Source organism: Amphiprion ocellaris, chromosome 2 (assembly GCF_022539595.1).
Source record: "Amphiprion ocellaris isolate individual 3 ecotype Okinawa chromosome 2, ASM2253959v1, whole genome shotgun sequence".
NCBI classification, from domain to species: Eukaryota; Metazoa; Chordata; class Actinopteri; family Pomacentridae; genus Amphiprion; species Amphiprion ocellaris.
The window spans coordinates 2,632,724-2,649,162 of record NC_072767.1 but is presented as its reverse complement, the minus strand read 5'-3'; the positions used below and the strand labels follow the sequence as shown (position 1 = coordinate 2,649,162).

General features: G+C 39.6%; 1 protein-coding gene across 1 annotated transcript; it reads right to left on the bottom strand.

Annotated features, from left to right (window-relative positions):
- Positions 1-34: 34 nt before the first annotated feature.
- Positions 35-11,150, bottom strand: scyl3 (SCY1-like, kinase-like 3). The gene is made up of 14 exons (XM_023277613.3): positions 10,855-11,150; positions 10,549-10,727; positions 7,734-7,919; positions 7,379-7,492; positions 6,430-6,486; positions 6,233-6,335; positions 6,028-6,139; positions 5,862-5,939; positions 5,557-5,696; positions 5,241-5,431; positions 3,140-3,311; positions 2,211-2,375; positions 1,340-2,109; positions 35-674 (listed from the first exon to the last, which is right to left on the bottom strand). Exons 2-14 carry the CDS (start codon positions 10,711-10,713, stop codon positions 612-614), a joined length of 2,316 nt encoding a protein of 771 aa, XP_023133381.1. The 5' UTR covers positions 10,714-10,727; positions 10,855-11,150; the 3' UTR covers positions 35-611.
- Positions 11,151-16,439: the final 5,289 nt, after the last annotated feature.

Below are 16,439 nucleotides of genomic sequence, written 5' to 3'. Positions count from 1 at the left end.
AATGTCTCTTACTGTAAAACAGAAGAGTGACATCTTTCATATAGTAAAATGTTTATTTCACCTGCAACCAAAACGCTACTAATAAATTATGTAATTCCTATTTCACATTCATTCAAAGTGCAAGCCTTCTGTTAATCACACCTGATTCATTTTGGACACGTGTTTTGCCAACAAATGTATCTTGATCTTAATGCCAGTAGTTAAGTTGGCACATTTAAAAAAAAATTAGAGGAGAGCAGATGAAAACATGACATTCACCTCTGATTAAGGAACTCGGTCATCTTGAGGTGACTAATATCAATTGGCAAACATTTACGAATGGCTTCTAATGTCCAAGTCTAGCACCATCTGATAAGCAGCCAACCAATCCAATTAAAAAGCAAGTTCTCATAATGACCATACTGATGATAAACGTTGGAGAACCAACAGAACCGAATATAAAAAGTCTCAGCCCGTCCCAGTCATTATCATTCTTACTGCATCATGTCAAATGAGACGCTACTTCCACTTTACTGGTGTGTTGAGAAGTGGCACTCCAGATGTGGTGCGTGGACTCGAGTTTCCAGTGGTTTAGTCTTTCGATCCAGATGGAAATGATGCATCAGACGTCATTACCAGGCGTTTTCATCCTCCCAGTTCAGGTCATCTCCGTCTCCCCAGCCATCTGTTTCAGTCTGGGAGAGAAAAGTAAATGTAAACACAATCATCATTGAGAGGTACAGAGGAAAAATCCTCCAGCTGATGCCAGTGCAATCATTAATAGGACAGTCGCTTTTTAAACAGATCATCTAACTGTGTGCAAACCTGTATTTCACATTAGCTTTTTGGCTCTTACACTATTCAAACTGCTTCCAGTTGTGTTACAAATAGGCTGTAAAAGGTTCTCTTTTAACCTAAGTATGTTAATTGTGGTTTGATTGTAATAGTTACGGCAATCAATCCATCACCATTCCTTTTTCACTTTTATACTTCTGGACAAAGGAAACTGACAAAACAATAGAATGTCAATTGAGTGAAGTACTTTTGGCATAGTACGTACATTGAATGCTAAATTCCACACAAAATCTTTTTCTTTTCCTGCATTTGAGCTTGTAAAATAGGACAGTTAAACTCCCGATGCCTCTAAAAATGTTTCAACACAAAAATATGCCTTAAAGAGGGTTACGTTAGACACTGCTTCATATTTGTGGATCACAAAGGATAAGTTGTGTGTAAAAATCTGTGTTTTTCCATGTTTGATTTGTAAAGTGCCTAAAAATTGCTGCGGCAGCCAAGAAAGTATCAGTCATCCAAAACAAACACTGTAGATAAAATCTGAAGGGCATCACCACACACTCACCTCATTGATGTTGGCTGCTGCAAACTTGGCAGTGAGTGTTAAAGTATCGATGGATGAGTCAATCTGCAGAGACTTAGTGTTGTCTGGAAACGACACACTGCTCTCTTCTAGTGGCAGCAGAGCTGGAGAGGACAGCTTGATGTCCGGCACCATGTCTGCAAACAGATCCAGCTCCGGGTCTTGCTCCACCTTTTTCTTCACCTTGATAGTGAACTCCTCTCCCAGGTCTCCAATCCCACCATTCTTCTGTGGCACTGCAGGTTTGGGCTTCGATGGGTTGTGTGATTTCTGAGACTCAATCTCCTCCTGAGCCCAGTCACTGTCCCACGAGGACTTCCTCTGTGTCGATTGTCGCAGTGTTGAGGTCAGTTTCAGGGGTTTGGAGGAGCCCAGTCTCTGTGCTTCAGGAACATGTTTAGCAGATGTGCCCCCTCTGGGTGGCATAAGTATGACGGGGTCTGGTAAAGGAGCTGTAGGGGACAGATCTGAGGTAGGTTCAGTGTCCTCAAAGTCATCCCACGGCTCCTCCTCTGTGTTCTGATGAGCGGGCGGTAGTCTGCTGTCGACTGGATCGACTCTCTTTGAGGGCTGAATGTGGATCTGGATGGACTGTCCGTCTCGTTTCTCGCTGTCCTCGGGGCCACTCCAGTCGGGCCAGTCTTCCACTGTGCCTTCTAGTCTGTCGGTCTGCTCTGGGCTGTAGGACAGCGGCTCCAACTTGCTGTCCTGACGAAAGCCATTCAAAGGCAGAGACATCTGTCTATTGATGTCTGGAAAACACGACAGAAAAGACAGAATGAGATCCAGGTGTAATAAAATCAACAAGTTTTATTTTATAATTTAGATTAAAAGTGTTAAGGGAGTGTTTTACCCGATGCTGGGGTGATAACTCTGGGTGTCTCCCTCGTGCCTGCTAAGCTATCCATGTGACCAAGGACCAAGGCTTCAGTACCCGACGGTCTGGGGAACAAATTCAACACTTTGGAAGGCTGGGCCATCTGAGGGTGGGAGCCTCCAACTATATGGACAGGTGAAGCTTAAAAAACAGATTAAGTTAGATCAGTGTCGTCCAAATGGGACCTTTCCAATAATTACTAGCTGAAAAACACACTCCAGCACTCTTGACAGAGCAGTAGGTAATCGGAGATTACAAGAGAAACATTTCACTTTCCTAAATCCAGATTTTCTAGTTTGGGCAGATACTCTCACAAAATCTGAGCCTGTCTTTGTGACAGTACAACAAAGTGTGACCTAGACTAACAAAATACTGCATCCCTTTCCTATCCTTACCTGATGATGACTCAAGATTTTACTTGTAAAACTGGTTTTAAAGTATCTGAGCCCTGCACTGCTAAATTCCTGAAAGCTTGAGCTCAAAATTGGCAGAGATAATTCTTCAAAACCAAAGGGAACCAAGAATTTGCTATTAGAACCTCTACACTGTTGAGCAACCCAACTGAGACAAACAGTCCAACTTTGTTCAGTCTGAAATCACACCTCAATACAACAAAAAAAGAAACAATTCTAGGACAGTTTGTAGTCAGTGCTGCCAGTTGTTACAGAATCTCAATTTTGTAAGAGGCAGCATCATCTAGTGAGTCAACATCGAACAAACAGTAAGAAAATGTGTGAATCTAAGGCACTACATAACTGCAAAATTGTGAAGGAAGTGAAGCTATGCAATCACATTCGTCAATGAAACTTTACACACTAGACACCTTTATATACCGTTTTATACGTTTTCCTAAACATTACTAATAAAGCAGCTTTCAGTGTTTTTAAAAGATCAGCTTTGCTTACTTTCAGGGGTCACCTCGGTCGACTTGCTAAAGTTGGGCGTGGTGCGTTTGAAGACCTTGGTTCTCTCCCCACCGACGACCACTTGAGCCCCCAGCAGGGGCACCAACACCGCCAGACTCTGCAGCGTCATGGCAACCAGAGAATCATTGGTGTCTCTCATTCCTAACAAAACCTGCAGACAGCAACAAGCAAAGGAGATTAGACAATTCAAGGAGTGTTGCAGTATGACTTTTAACTCATTTTCCCATATTTAACTTTTAGAAAACAACTACGTAATCCTTTTTCCTTATGTTACACTAGAAAAAATTTGAATATCAAACGTTTTTCTTTCATACCTTAATTCTAAAAGGTACAATTCCATATATTCTATATTCATTACATTTAAAATAAAATATGTTAAGCCTTCTATTGTTTTAATTGGGATGATTATGGCCTATAGCTCATGAAAATTCAGCATCCAGTCTCTGAAATTATCAGGATATTTTCTAAGGAAATATTTCATGTGAGTTGGCCAATCCAGCACCGTAACACCACGGTCTGCAAACCACTTGGCAGTAGTTTTGGCACTGAGGGCTCTTTGAAAAGGAAATCAGCAGCTCCATAAAGCTTGCCAGCAGATATAAAAGCATGAAGTGCTTGGTTGTGGTTGTGCGTACTGAACTAGACTGACACATACACTATATTTAGAGTTTCAAAATGAAATACGTTCATATTTTGAGATATGTCTGTTCAAATATTCTTACCTGTAGGTCCAATTATTGAAATTAACATAGGAAAACATTTTACTGACATGTAGTCAGTCTAGAATATATTAAATATTCACTTTCGTTGATAACTGGATACAAAAATGTATCTTTTTCACCATATTTTAATCCTTTGAGATGCACTAGTGGATCCTAGTCAAATTTTCGATGTTGATGAGATGGTTAGACAGCAGTGAGCTGGTTGTGCTACTTCTTCCTGCGTCCGGCCTTTACACTAAGACCAGGGTCACATTATTGGAGATTCATGCAGATTTACCTCCGTTTTATCCCTCCTGACAATCTGAGGATGATCAGCCCATGTGTCTGGTAATGTGAGGAGTTTTCATTCTTAAATCTCTCAAAATGCTCACAGATTTAATAGGGCCACCCTCAGTTATAATCAAACATGTATGATGTTTTATCTCTTTCCCACGGCAAGGGTTATGTCATCATTGTTGCACCACATTGTCCATTTACATTCCATCTGCTCCCCATGACGTCAGGTGAGGTGGTGCTCTGCTCCATGATGCTCCCTCTGGAACAGTAATCTTAAGGGTGTTCTGTAGTTTGTGTTGTGCCATTATTTTCAAATCTTGGAGTGTGTGTAAGTCTGAGATTAGAGAGAACAATATCTGTAAAGTTTCTCTTTAGGTGCAACCCGATTTCAAAACCAGTGAGGACTTTAAAATTCTTGTAGTGTGAAATGTGTCTAAGCTAAGCTAAATGCTGCCTGGCTGTAGCCCCTTAACCCTCTGTTGTCCTCATTTACGGGCACCAAAAAATATTGTTTAATTGTCTGAAAAAAATCCAAAAATTCAGCAAAAAAATCCCCCAAATTTCTGAAAATTTGCAAAAACTTCAGGAAGAAAATTCCAATAAATCCTTAAAAGTTTTATTTTTAAAAAAGAAAATTCTTGTATTTTCAAAAAATGAGTAAAAACCTTTCAAAAAAATCCTAAAAATATCTAAAATTATTACATATATATCAGTGAAACTTCTAATATTTTCTTTAAGAATATTCACAAAAAAATCCCCAAAAAATCTTTTTTTATGAATGTTCTTAAGAAACATTTTTAACATTTCTTTTTTCCCACCAAAAAATGTTCAAAGATTTCTAAAAAATGTTGAAAATGTGGACATCAGAAGTTTCACTGTGGAAATATTTTTTTTCCACATTTTCAAACTTTAAAACGGGTCAATTTTGACCCGCAGGACGACACGAGGGTTAAGTAAGAGTGGTATCAATGCTCTCTTCTATAGCTCAACCAAAAAAATGGATAATGGTAATTTCCCAAAATGCTGAACTATCCCTTAATTTATTATTGACAACAAATTGTGCTTCTATGTCTACACTCCACCTGAGGTAGGATCTGGTTTTTGAGCTCATCGTGGGAGAAGAACTCGGCGTAGATGTGGATGTGAGCCAGCAGCACGATCCGGACGTGTTCTTCATTGACTTTGTAGAGCTTAAGAAGCTGGGGAATCACATGTTTACGGTACAGAGACACAGACAGCAGGCAGTCCTCGCTGCTACCACCACCACTGGAATCTGTCCACACAGACGAAATACAGAAGTTTTATACAGCATCTGTGTCTCTCAGCTAGCACACCACATTTTTACTTTTCTTTCAGATGTGTTATTGCTAGCAGCAAGAGAAAGAGTTGCCATCTTACCCTTCTTTGGCCTTAGAAGATGAGGCAGGAAGCTTTTGACAGCCATGGGTTCTGCAAAAACGAGTGAATTGAGGAGTTTGGGAACAAGGCGTGCTGCTATCAGCTCTTCAGGAAGGCTCTGGACCCGGTCTAGAAGAAACCTAAAAACACAGTTAGCACATTAGGTAAGGTGTAGGTAAAGATTCACAAAGACAATGCAAACTCTGGACTAGCCTGGAAAAAACTGTCTAAAACATTTTTTTTTTACATGATTCCACTGCATTAATAACAAAACTGTGCGCTGAAAAAAACATGCTATTTCTTACTTAAAGAATTCATTCTTTTCTTCTTCCGTCATTAGGGTCAGGCTTTTCAGAAAATTCATCACTTCCAGGAAGTCGTTCCTATTCACAGAAAAATTAGTGTTTAAAAGCAAATCAATTCTCAGTATGTCCTGACAGCAACAACAATAACACACACGACAACACAAACCTGAAAAAGTCATGAGTCAGCAAGGAGCTGAGCGGAGGTCGAGACAATGGGTCAGAGTTGAGCAGGCCGGCCTGCAGGGTCTTTATCAGGCTGTCAGACAGCTCCTGCGACACTGGAAAGCACAGCAGAACCAGTTGGTGAAGTGCATGAGAGTGTATACACAGGTTAAACTGCACAAACGGTGGCTGAAGTCTTCTCTACTCACCGTAGTCACTCAGGAGAGGAATAAGGGCGTCCACCATCATCCCAAAAGAGTAACAGTCCCGAGAGTGAGCATGTTTATCCGGAAGGATTTGAAAGCCCTCGACCTGTCGACAACATGTTTCTTAAAAAAAAACTTGCGAACAAAGCAGAAAGTTTTTTTTTTTTCTATCTGTGTGTCACGATCGTTAATCTGCTTACCTGCTCTTCTGGAGGAACACAGCGGGCTTCTCTTGCATTCTGAATGCTTGTGAGAAACTGGAAAGGTAAAAAAAACAAACAAATATCAAAACATTAAACTATACAGTTACACAAAAAGCAAGTATATCTCATGGAAACTGTTACCTTTTGCAGCATGTTTAAACACCTGTACTTAAATGGATGAGTCACATGGGAAAGTAAAAAACCATAAAGTTACAATCATCGATTCCAGATTCAGTGCCAATGGTCTGAACCTCCTCGGAGGGAAGAGGTTACATCTGCCTTATCAAAACCTCTGGCATTAACCATCTGGTTTTTCCTTGTTACTGAAGTGTGTGGCGCCATGACGCCAAGATCTAAACAGCTTGGTTGTAGATAGCTATGAGTCTGGCAAAGGATTTCAAAAGAATCTCCAAATCATTTAATATAATCATTCCAGTGTCAGGAAAATCTTTAAAAAGTGGTGTCAATTTGAAATGACTGTCAATTTGCAAATCAACAGAAGACTAATGCAAAAAACACGTCTTTAAGAACCCCTACTTGTCTTCACAGGATCCACATCTGTGTTAAATAGTCTGTGTCAATATGCTTAAAAAAAGTACATTTTGCATGTATATGTGGTCAAAGATTTTAGCAATCTGATGTCGAAAGAGTGGTGGACAATTCTACAAAATGCCTTTAAGAAGGTATTTCTGCTGAAGGGAGCAACGCAAGCTTCTGAGGCCACATTCTTCCACACAAGAATATTCCATGATTAGATATTTTTGTTTGTGTATCTTCATCCAGGGCACTATTTCAAGGAGGACCTAATGTTTGCTTGTCCAAACAGTTCAGAGCAGCCAACAATTTCAGTGGGAAACTTTTTGTATGTTTTTGATTTCTTAATAAATAAAAAAAGAAAGAAAACAAAATTCTCACATAGATGTCTTAGCAAAATGTTTGCTCTTACCTCAGGAGTTGCTTCAGAGAACTTGCAGACAGTCTCCATCCCTCCCAGTTTCCAATGGCCATCTTCACTGACAAACACAGAGGAAATACAGACGTTGTTGTGGCTTGATTTACCCTGAAGGAAGAAGAAAACTAATTTTGAACTTATTCTTTCATGTTTAACACGACCAGACAAGTAGACACCACCATCAGTGGCTAATGCAAAACACGAAACAGCACGTCAGTAATTTCCTTCCTATCATATTATCTAACTGGTTGTTCTTTATCTGTCTTTGTTTAAATCACATTCATTAAGATAATCGTGCAGGGGTTGCTTGGGAGCAACAGAAGGAAACTCTTCTCCTTTTTTTTCTTACCCTCTCGTGCAGAAAGACCAGTGCCTGCAGCAGGTCGTAGATGCCTGCACAGATCTCCTCCGGGGTAAGAGTGTCCAGCAGCAGCTCCAGGGGCTGCACATGCTCAGTTACCAGGTGGATGCCGCCGTCCTGCACCGAGCAGGACAGGAAGCGCAGCAGACATGGATGCCTCAGTGTCTTCAGGTGCTGCAGGAAATGAAAAGGGAATTAAGGGAATGTGCCTGTAACACATATTTATGATTTCAAACAAACTACAGAGCAGTTAGTTCAAATGAAAGCTTGTAGATATACTTTAGTACATTAGGCTTGATGGCACTGCAGAGTACTTTACCTAGTATACAGCTTTGGAAATAGTAATAAAAGCACTGTGATCACTGTTTTCTCACTTTTCCTTTATGGTTCTTGCTGGAACCATACTGCATTGTTTTCTTAAGGTTGTAGCACACAGCAGACTCTCCTCACTGTACCCTTCTTTATTAAGTACCAATATAGCTGCCTTCACATTAAATCACAATTCTTTTCCTTCAGGAGTTGTTGGATCTAATTTAGATTATCTGTTGACTTCACTGTTGAATTTTGGTCTTGTGATCTTATTTTTAAACATCGCTTCCTGCCTGAATTGAATTATTGTAAGTTTTTTCATGTCTTTTAAAAGATGCTGTAATTATTTAAATCACTGAGATAACATTCAAACAAAATCATCAATGTTGTCTAGACTTCGTAAAAGAAAACAGCAAGTGGTTTAGTAGTCACTTCCAAAGCTGTATTAAAAGGACACATTTCTATTTACTGATTTTTGTAGGAATACATTTGGTCATACTGAATTTGTAGTTGGCTCCTTTACGAAGCAAAACAGCTGCACAAACTATGCTGAAATCCAAAAACTAAATATTTGTCTCCATCATGTCATGTCATGGATACATAATGTCACAGATGATCACATCCTGCATGGAAAACTTGAGCGGTCTTTTAACATCACACCTTTATCAATGCAGATTTTACTCTTAGAGCTCAAGAATGGAGACAAAATCAACTGTGTAAATGCAATGTTGTATGTAGGGAGTCAGCACTGGCATTTGTTTTACACCACGCAGAAGTATTTTAGTGTCAAACAAGTACATACAGACAGAGGCACCTCCACGAATGTCACTGAAATCTCTTTGCTGACCCTGGATCTGATAGATCATCACCGAAACGCCAATGTCCAAGTTTCAAGTATGCAGCTACAGTGTACTAGTGCAAGTGAATGCATCATAGATTACTGTAGCAGCTCTTCATATACAGTCTCAGAGAGTGCTAAAGAAACAGTTTGACACTTTCACTGATGGGGTGCACACATACACTCAGGGCACTAACAGGAGCTGCAGTTTAGTTTGTTGCTTCCAGCTGTTTTTAGGAGTCTTTCCTTATGGGTTTATTAAAGGCCTGCAGCAATAAACAGCAGTAAGAGCCATATACGTGTCTCCAAAGTAAGAGAGGTGTGTGTCAGGCTCTAACAGTAAATAACATTGTGCACCTTTCTTCCTCAGACAGGTGAGCTGCCACACACACAGTCGCAGTTTATCAGCTGCAGTTAAATCATAAATTACACCCAAATTCTGAGCTCCATCACAGCTGGATATTATACTACGGCCAAAGTCTGATTCATTTCCACAAGCCACAATATTTTTCTGTCACATTAAGTCTTTTATAGAGAGAAATATTGCTGTTTTAGACAAGGCTATGTTCAGCAGTGACATTTGTTTACAGTAACACAACTGGCTTAGTTAGAGAAATTATCACCTCACATGGAGAACTTTAAATATTGAAATCATCCCCTCAAATACACCACCATGTCTTCTCCCCTGGGCACCTTAATAAACAAAAAGTTAACTATATCTACCTTTGTCTGTGAATATTGAACATTTAGTAACATTCACTATAATTATATTTTATGACTCTGTGGTAGCGTCTGCTATCTTCTATGCAGTGGTCTGCTGGGGAGCAGGGAGCACTGAAAGGGACAGAAAGAGACTGAACAGAAGGTCAGGAGGAGGTTCTGTCCTGGACTGTTCCCTGGACTCCATAGAGGAGGTGGGTGAGAGGAGGATGTTGGCAAAGCTCACATCCATCATGGACAATCCCTCTCACCCACTGCATGACACTGTGGGGTCTTTAAGCAGCTCCTTCAGCAGCAGACTGAGACATCCACCCTGCAAGAAGGAGCGCTATCGCAGGTCCTTCATCCCATCTGCTGTAAGACTGAACAACATCAGCATCACTGCCTGATGCTAGCATATACTGAACTCATAGATCATCTCAAACCATAACATTTGCACAGCAATTCTTGCACTGCTACATCTTTGCATTTTTTATACTTATTTTTTCCATTCTCATTTTCATCCCTGTACATATTGTAAATATTATTACTATTTTATTATTATTTTACGACTATTACCGCGTTTACTGCTACATAAGCTGCTGTAACTGTGAATTTCCCCTGGTGTGGGCAGAAATAAAGGACTATCTTATCTTACATCTTATCTTAAAAAGCAAGAAAAGAAGGTCTATCAGTATGCAGTTTTTAACTCTCATATTAACACAATTGTCAACAAGTCTCTAGACAACAATAGCAAAATAGAATTCCTGAAATCCAGCTACAGCTTTGGGTTTTTTGTGTGCCACCCCAAGACTGTCAGTGACTGCATCTTACCACAGATATGAACATTTTCTGGAGGTGCACCTGTATGCAGACTGATCACTTTTAAGTCCAAGTCAAGATAAATAATTACTGCTACCAGTGAGATGGCATCAGGACAGGCTGCACCACACTAACCTTGGCAGCTTTGTTGACTTTGTCTTCATTGCCCCGCTTGTGAACAAACACAGAAGCGGGCTTTCCGTCCTGGAGCACCGCCGAGTACATGGTGAGTCCGGAGGGCAGAGTCAGGAGCGGCTCCTCCAGGGTGCAGCTTCGCACCGCGCTGCTCTCCGCACCCATGGGCGCGCTTGTTCCTGGAGCGGCAGGTCAACGTGGATGGGCGGGCAAGGCAAGCGTGATATGTGTTAATATGAGAGGATGTGGTCAAACTTGCAGATATAAAGCTGTGTTATGAAGAGAGACTGACTGTCACTCTGGTACCTGTTTCACTGCGCTGGATGCTCTATGAGAAGTTAGCTGCTGCTGCTGTTAGTTGCCTAGCTGGCTAGCCTCGGCGCTACGTTAGCCAGCTCCTCATTGCTGTGCTCGTCGGTCGCTTTTCCGCCTACAAATACTCATGCTAGTCTTAGTGTACCACAAAACCGAAAAGGCGATTAAAAAATCTCTACACTGTTAAAAAAAGGGGGGGTCAAACAGTTCTGGTTCACTGCTTCTCATACCAGCGATGCTAACGTGGAGCCAAAGCTGCGCTGTAAACATTGACCGTTCCGGTAAAGGACGAACCCACAGAGCCCGGTGGAGTATTACTCTCAACACAGACTGTAGTAATAAGTATCTAAGGGCTGATTTATGTGACAATTTAAACATTTACGATGGTTATTTAAAAGATCCATATCCATAAAGCATAAAAGACAACATTAATATGCTTCACTTTAAGTGTCAAAGCCATACAAACACAAAGAAACCCCCGCCATTTTCACTAATGGTTGCAACCGAAGTGGTGTGAGGCAACGCAGGGATGACCATGGAGAGCTGCCATATGGAGACTATAACCAAAGTAGAAAATGATACTATCAACCTGAAATTATGAAAATCTGTGCTGCTTTGGTTTGAGGAAATGAAAGTTTGTGGTCCGCCATGTGTCTACGGTGGAGTCCCCGCTATAGTAAAGTTAGCAGACCATTTATAAACCGTGGCGTTAAAGCCGTAACACCTGACAGGTGACATTATGACCACGAAGGTTTAAAACTACAGTTCCCATAATTCTGCTTTAATAGAATTCACTTAGAAACGTATCACTTAGGAGGTCTGAAGCACATCCAGTCTCACATGTGAGCACCAGTGCAATATTACAAGTGAAGGGACAGTACAGACAGTACAGTAACAATAATAATAATAATGATAATAATAATAATAATAATAATAATGAATATTATAGCAGGACAGTTCAAATGGCAGAAGCTGCATTGGCACACAAACTTTTCCCCAGAAAATCTTGTATTTACAATCAGGATAAAATAAATAAACATAAATAATGATGATGATGATGATGGAGGTGGTGGTAATAAATATTATCCTCATTATTATTATAACTAGAAGATTTCTTTAAACAATCTGACTGTGCCAATGCAGCTTCTGCCAGTTGATGTCCTGCTATAATTATCCGTAAGGTATGATTCCTATAAGTACATTTTATTTTGAAAAGCCAGCATATTTCACATACCCTGATCCCTTTCTTCTAACATCGCTGAGCTTTTATTTTGAAAGTGTAGCACACTTTCGGGTGACTGTAAATACCAGTGTTTTTTGACAATATTTTTTTTAAACTGCAGTTAATTTGGTTTAATTCTCACAATTTTTACTCTATGTGAACAATTGATACATGAACGTGTAGGCATTTTTGCCTCTTTCACCCAGGACTTAAATTTTTTTCATAAATTACCTCAGAGCACAGAGGGCGCTGAGCAAACATCTCATTGACTACCATTACAGTATATCTGAGTCCCAAAGTTTGGGGTGAAAATCAGAAACGGTGAGTGTCTCTATTCTGCCACCAAGTCTATATAATACCCGGTACGTACATGAAAATACACCAGGATGTCCAAAACAAGCCCATCTGGGATCTGGTCCACGCTCTCATCAAGTACTGAAATTGTTCAAACGTCAGCTTCTCGCACAGGTTGATGGTCTTCCTGCTGAGTATTGCTTAGTGTCTTTATACAGGTGTGTTCAGGTGGACCTCCACCTTGGGATGCCTCACCAGACACCTTTGGGCATCACTGCGTCACAAGCTGGGGACCACCAGTCATCGATGTTTCGCTCCTTTAACCTCAGTACATCTCCTGCTGACACCCAAGGCGTTGTTCGGCCCCCAGGTCATGTGTTTTCCCCTTAGCCACAACCAGAAACCACCTCTCTCCGCCTCCTTGACCAGCTCTTTGGCAGCTCTGTACATCAGGTGTTGCTGAGCAGACAAGAGGTCGAGGCCCGGCACCCCACTTCCCCTAGACACACAGTGGTTCTCCAACCAGCCTCCACACTTCCCTCTACAGCCGGGTCTTAGTACTTACCTTGCTTCCACTTATGGGCAGCCTCTAGTCCTTCCTCTCATGGGAGCACCACTTGCAGAACAGTCTTGCCAGCTACATCAACTCTCATATTCCACTCCATGCCAGGTGAGAGGAGTTTTGGTGTGCCTTTTGGGGATGGTTGGTACTCTGCTGCTGAGTCACATTGGCTTGAGAGCTTGACATATTTTAAGGTTGACATTGAAGAACAGACAGAGAATAGTTCAACGATCCTGAGGGAACAGTTGGAGACAGAATCAGACGGAAAGGTTTTATTTTGCCTTCTCTTAATTTACAAAAATCGAAGTGTGCATTCCAGTACTGAAAGTGAAAACGTTACACTCATCAGGAAGTCACGAAGGGCTCATGGTTCAAAGATCTTTTCTGTTTCTACGTTTTGAACATTGATGGCTTTGTGCTTAAATATTGTTTTTAACCTGAAAACTGAGAATTTGAATTCTGAAAATAGCTGCCATCGTCTATTTGCAGACGCAGGATAAAACGGAGACATTAGTCATGTCATGACGCATTGTAGGCTACTAACTCTACAAGATGCTGATGAATATTTTAATGCATAACCACAGAAGCACAGTTATTGTTATTGCTCAGACTTACTGTTATAGATTCTTTCGACATAAATTTAGGTGCCTAACCCATCCTGCAGTTCTGAGAAAACCAGCACAAATTATACATCAAAGCAAGCAGCTGGATCTGGAATGGTGTGCCATGACTCTTGGTAGTAATTCCACATACGTTTTTTACAAAATTCGACACACAAAAAAACCCCAAACTGCGTCCCCACTGAAATGAATCGGAAGTTGGCAAAACCCAGCCTTCTTTGGAAGCCTGTAGGTCTGGAATATTTTACACTAGAACTTAATTTAAAGTTTAAATGGCTCACATAGATTTGAATGTGATTTGTTTAAATCTGTGTTTTGATATCTTAAACGGTGTTTATGCAGTCGCAGTCTAAGTTTTGTGAATTTCTTGAAAATCCAGAATTTTCATTTAGTTGGTGTCACTTAAAAATTTTGGCCACAAGAATTGTTGGAAAAAAAAGTGCAGTTATGCTTGTGTCCTTCTCACAATTTCTTCTCTACGAGAACAATTTATACATAGAAATGTTGGCATTTTCATGTGACTCTCATTGTGATAGGACTTTTTTTTTTCATGTCACCTCAGAGCACAGACTTTACTGACCAAAACCCTCATTGACCTCCATTTTATCTAAAAATCAGAAACGGTGAATCTTTCTAACCTGAAACCAGATCTGTATAAAACAGTACATACATGAAAATACATCAGCTTGTTCAAAACAAGATTGTGCTTCACACAGTGAAAGAATTTTATAAATATGACTTTTAGTTTTTGATCTGTGACCATTTGTTTGAGAGTCTAATCCTCAGTCTGCTTGCTCTGCTCTGCCACCAACCAGTGACTCACAGCTGATTGGCTGATTGATGCTGGACTAAACCTTCAAAGTAAAAGCTCAAAAATGTTAAAAGGTACTGATCAGGGTTTGTGAAAGATGCTGGCTTTTCAAAATAAAATGTACTTCTATAAATGATACCTTATGTATAATTATAGCAGGACATATTAACCAGCAAAAGCTGTTATGGCACATTCAGAATTTCTTCAGAAATTTTCTGCTTCTATCATTATCATTTTTTATGCTTTTGTCAATCATTTTCTTCCCGAGTCCTTCACAGTATACTCTTCTAATTCTCATTTAATAACAGCTTTAAAATAAATAGCGTAGTACATATTTTTAAGCAGTGTAATCTCAAATACTATAGACGTACATATTAAAACAATATAAATGTAAAGCTGATCTGTCTGACATATTATTTATTTATTTTTATCATCTAATGTCCCATTTAAGTAATGGTAATTGTTGGGAATCTCTTAATTAATATTAACCCTATAGCCTGGGGTAGTAACACAGCCCAGACATATATACCTTTTTCATGTGACATGGGTGTGTTGTTCTGTTATTCAGATTTTTCATGACTCACATCATTGTGTTCTGCTTCTGTCACACGTCATCAAGTGGATCGGAGCATTATGTCTGCCTTTTCCCTCACGGCCTCTGTTGTCAACCCAAAATACTGCTCTTCCTAAAAAAAGTTAATGTTTTAAGTCAGAAATCTCATGATAAAATGTTTTATGGCTATGAAATTAGATGTTTGTTCTATTGGGCATAACATGACTGAATTGGTGTGTTGTTCATGTGACTGACATGCAGTCAGAGCATGATCACGACGTGGGGAAAAAAGCACAAATATTACCATTGTTTAAGCTGCAGAGGGAGCTAGAAGGAGTTTGCAAAGAAAAACATCTGAGGAGGTTTGCAGTGTTTGTCAAAGCTCTAACTTCTACTAGTTTTGGATGGCAACAGTGTTGACCTTGTAGGCAACAATGGAAAGCAGATAAAGACCGGCCAGATTTGGTGCTGCTGAAATTTAGAAACGTATAAACATAAGACAAGCAATGCTTACTTGAGATCACTGAAAATGGAATGACACAGACTCAAAGGATGGTAAATAAGCTTTAAAGTACTAATGCAGGTTGAATTTGGCATAAAAACTGCAATTTATATTAAAGAAAATTGTCTGTTTTCATTTTACTCAAAAGCAAATTTGCTGCAACTTTTCCTAAAACAATAGCAAAATAAATAGATGACATGTTCATAACTAATAAGGTTTTAGCATAAATTAGGAAATATTCTGCTCTATTTCTTGTTTCTGTTTCTTGGGGACCCCAGTTGGTAGTCTTAGAATGCTAGATATTTATTAATAATATTATTTTCTATTTTATCTTTGTTTTTAGTTGTAATTGTGTACATTGTAACATTTTATATTTACACAGTAAATCTCATTTGGTTCACTTTATAAAAGAGGACAGTATGATGATGCTGTGTGTTAATCCAAATATCGTACAATTTTGAAAAGTCCAAAAACAAAATTTGATAAATTACAGAATCTGGAGATATTCTACAGGGCGCTGCTGTTGTGGCAGAGAAAGTCTTTTTAAAACATAATCGAAAGGTCAGTATTTGCAGTGTATAGCAAGTCAGGATCATTGTTTCATCCCTAACAACTGAAGAAAACATACTGAGGAATTATTTTAGGTTATAGTTTTTGTACTTGGCATTCAATTCTAGAAATCTTTTGAACATTAGGGGATATTATTGCAAGTTTTAGGAGCTGCCCTGAACAGAATTGTTTGAAAATGACTCTCAACTTTGATTGTAAAAATTTACAAAAATTCTGAAATATAACAGTATTGTCTGCTCTTTATTATATTTTAGGGTAAAAAACAAATCTACTTTAATAATAGTAATAAATAGAACACTAGAACACTGACAACAGCACTAATCATGAAGAGTTCAACATGGAACCCCAAATCCCACAAAACGGTGCTCTGAAGAACCTTACTGAGTGCTTACTTTATCTAGTGACCTCTCCAAGAATCTTCAGCTTCTAGCTGAGTTTACAT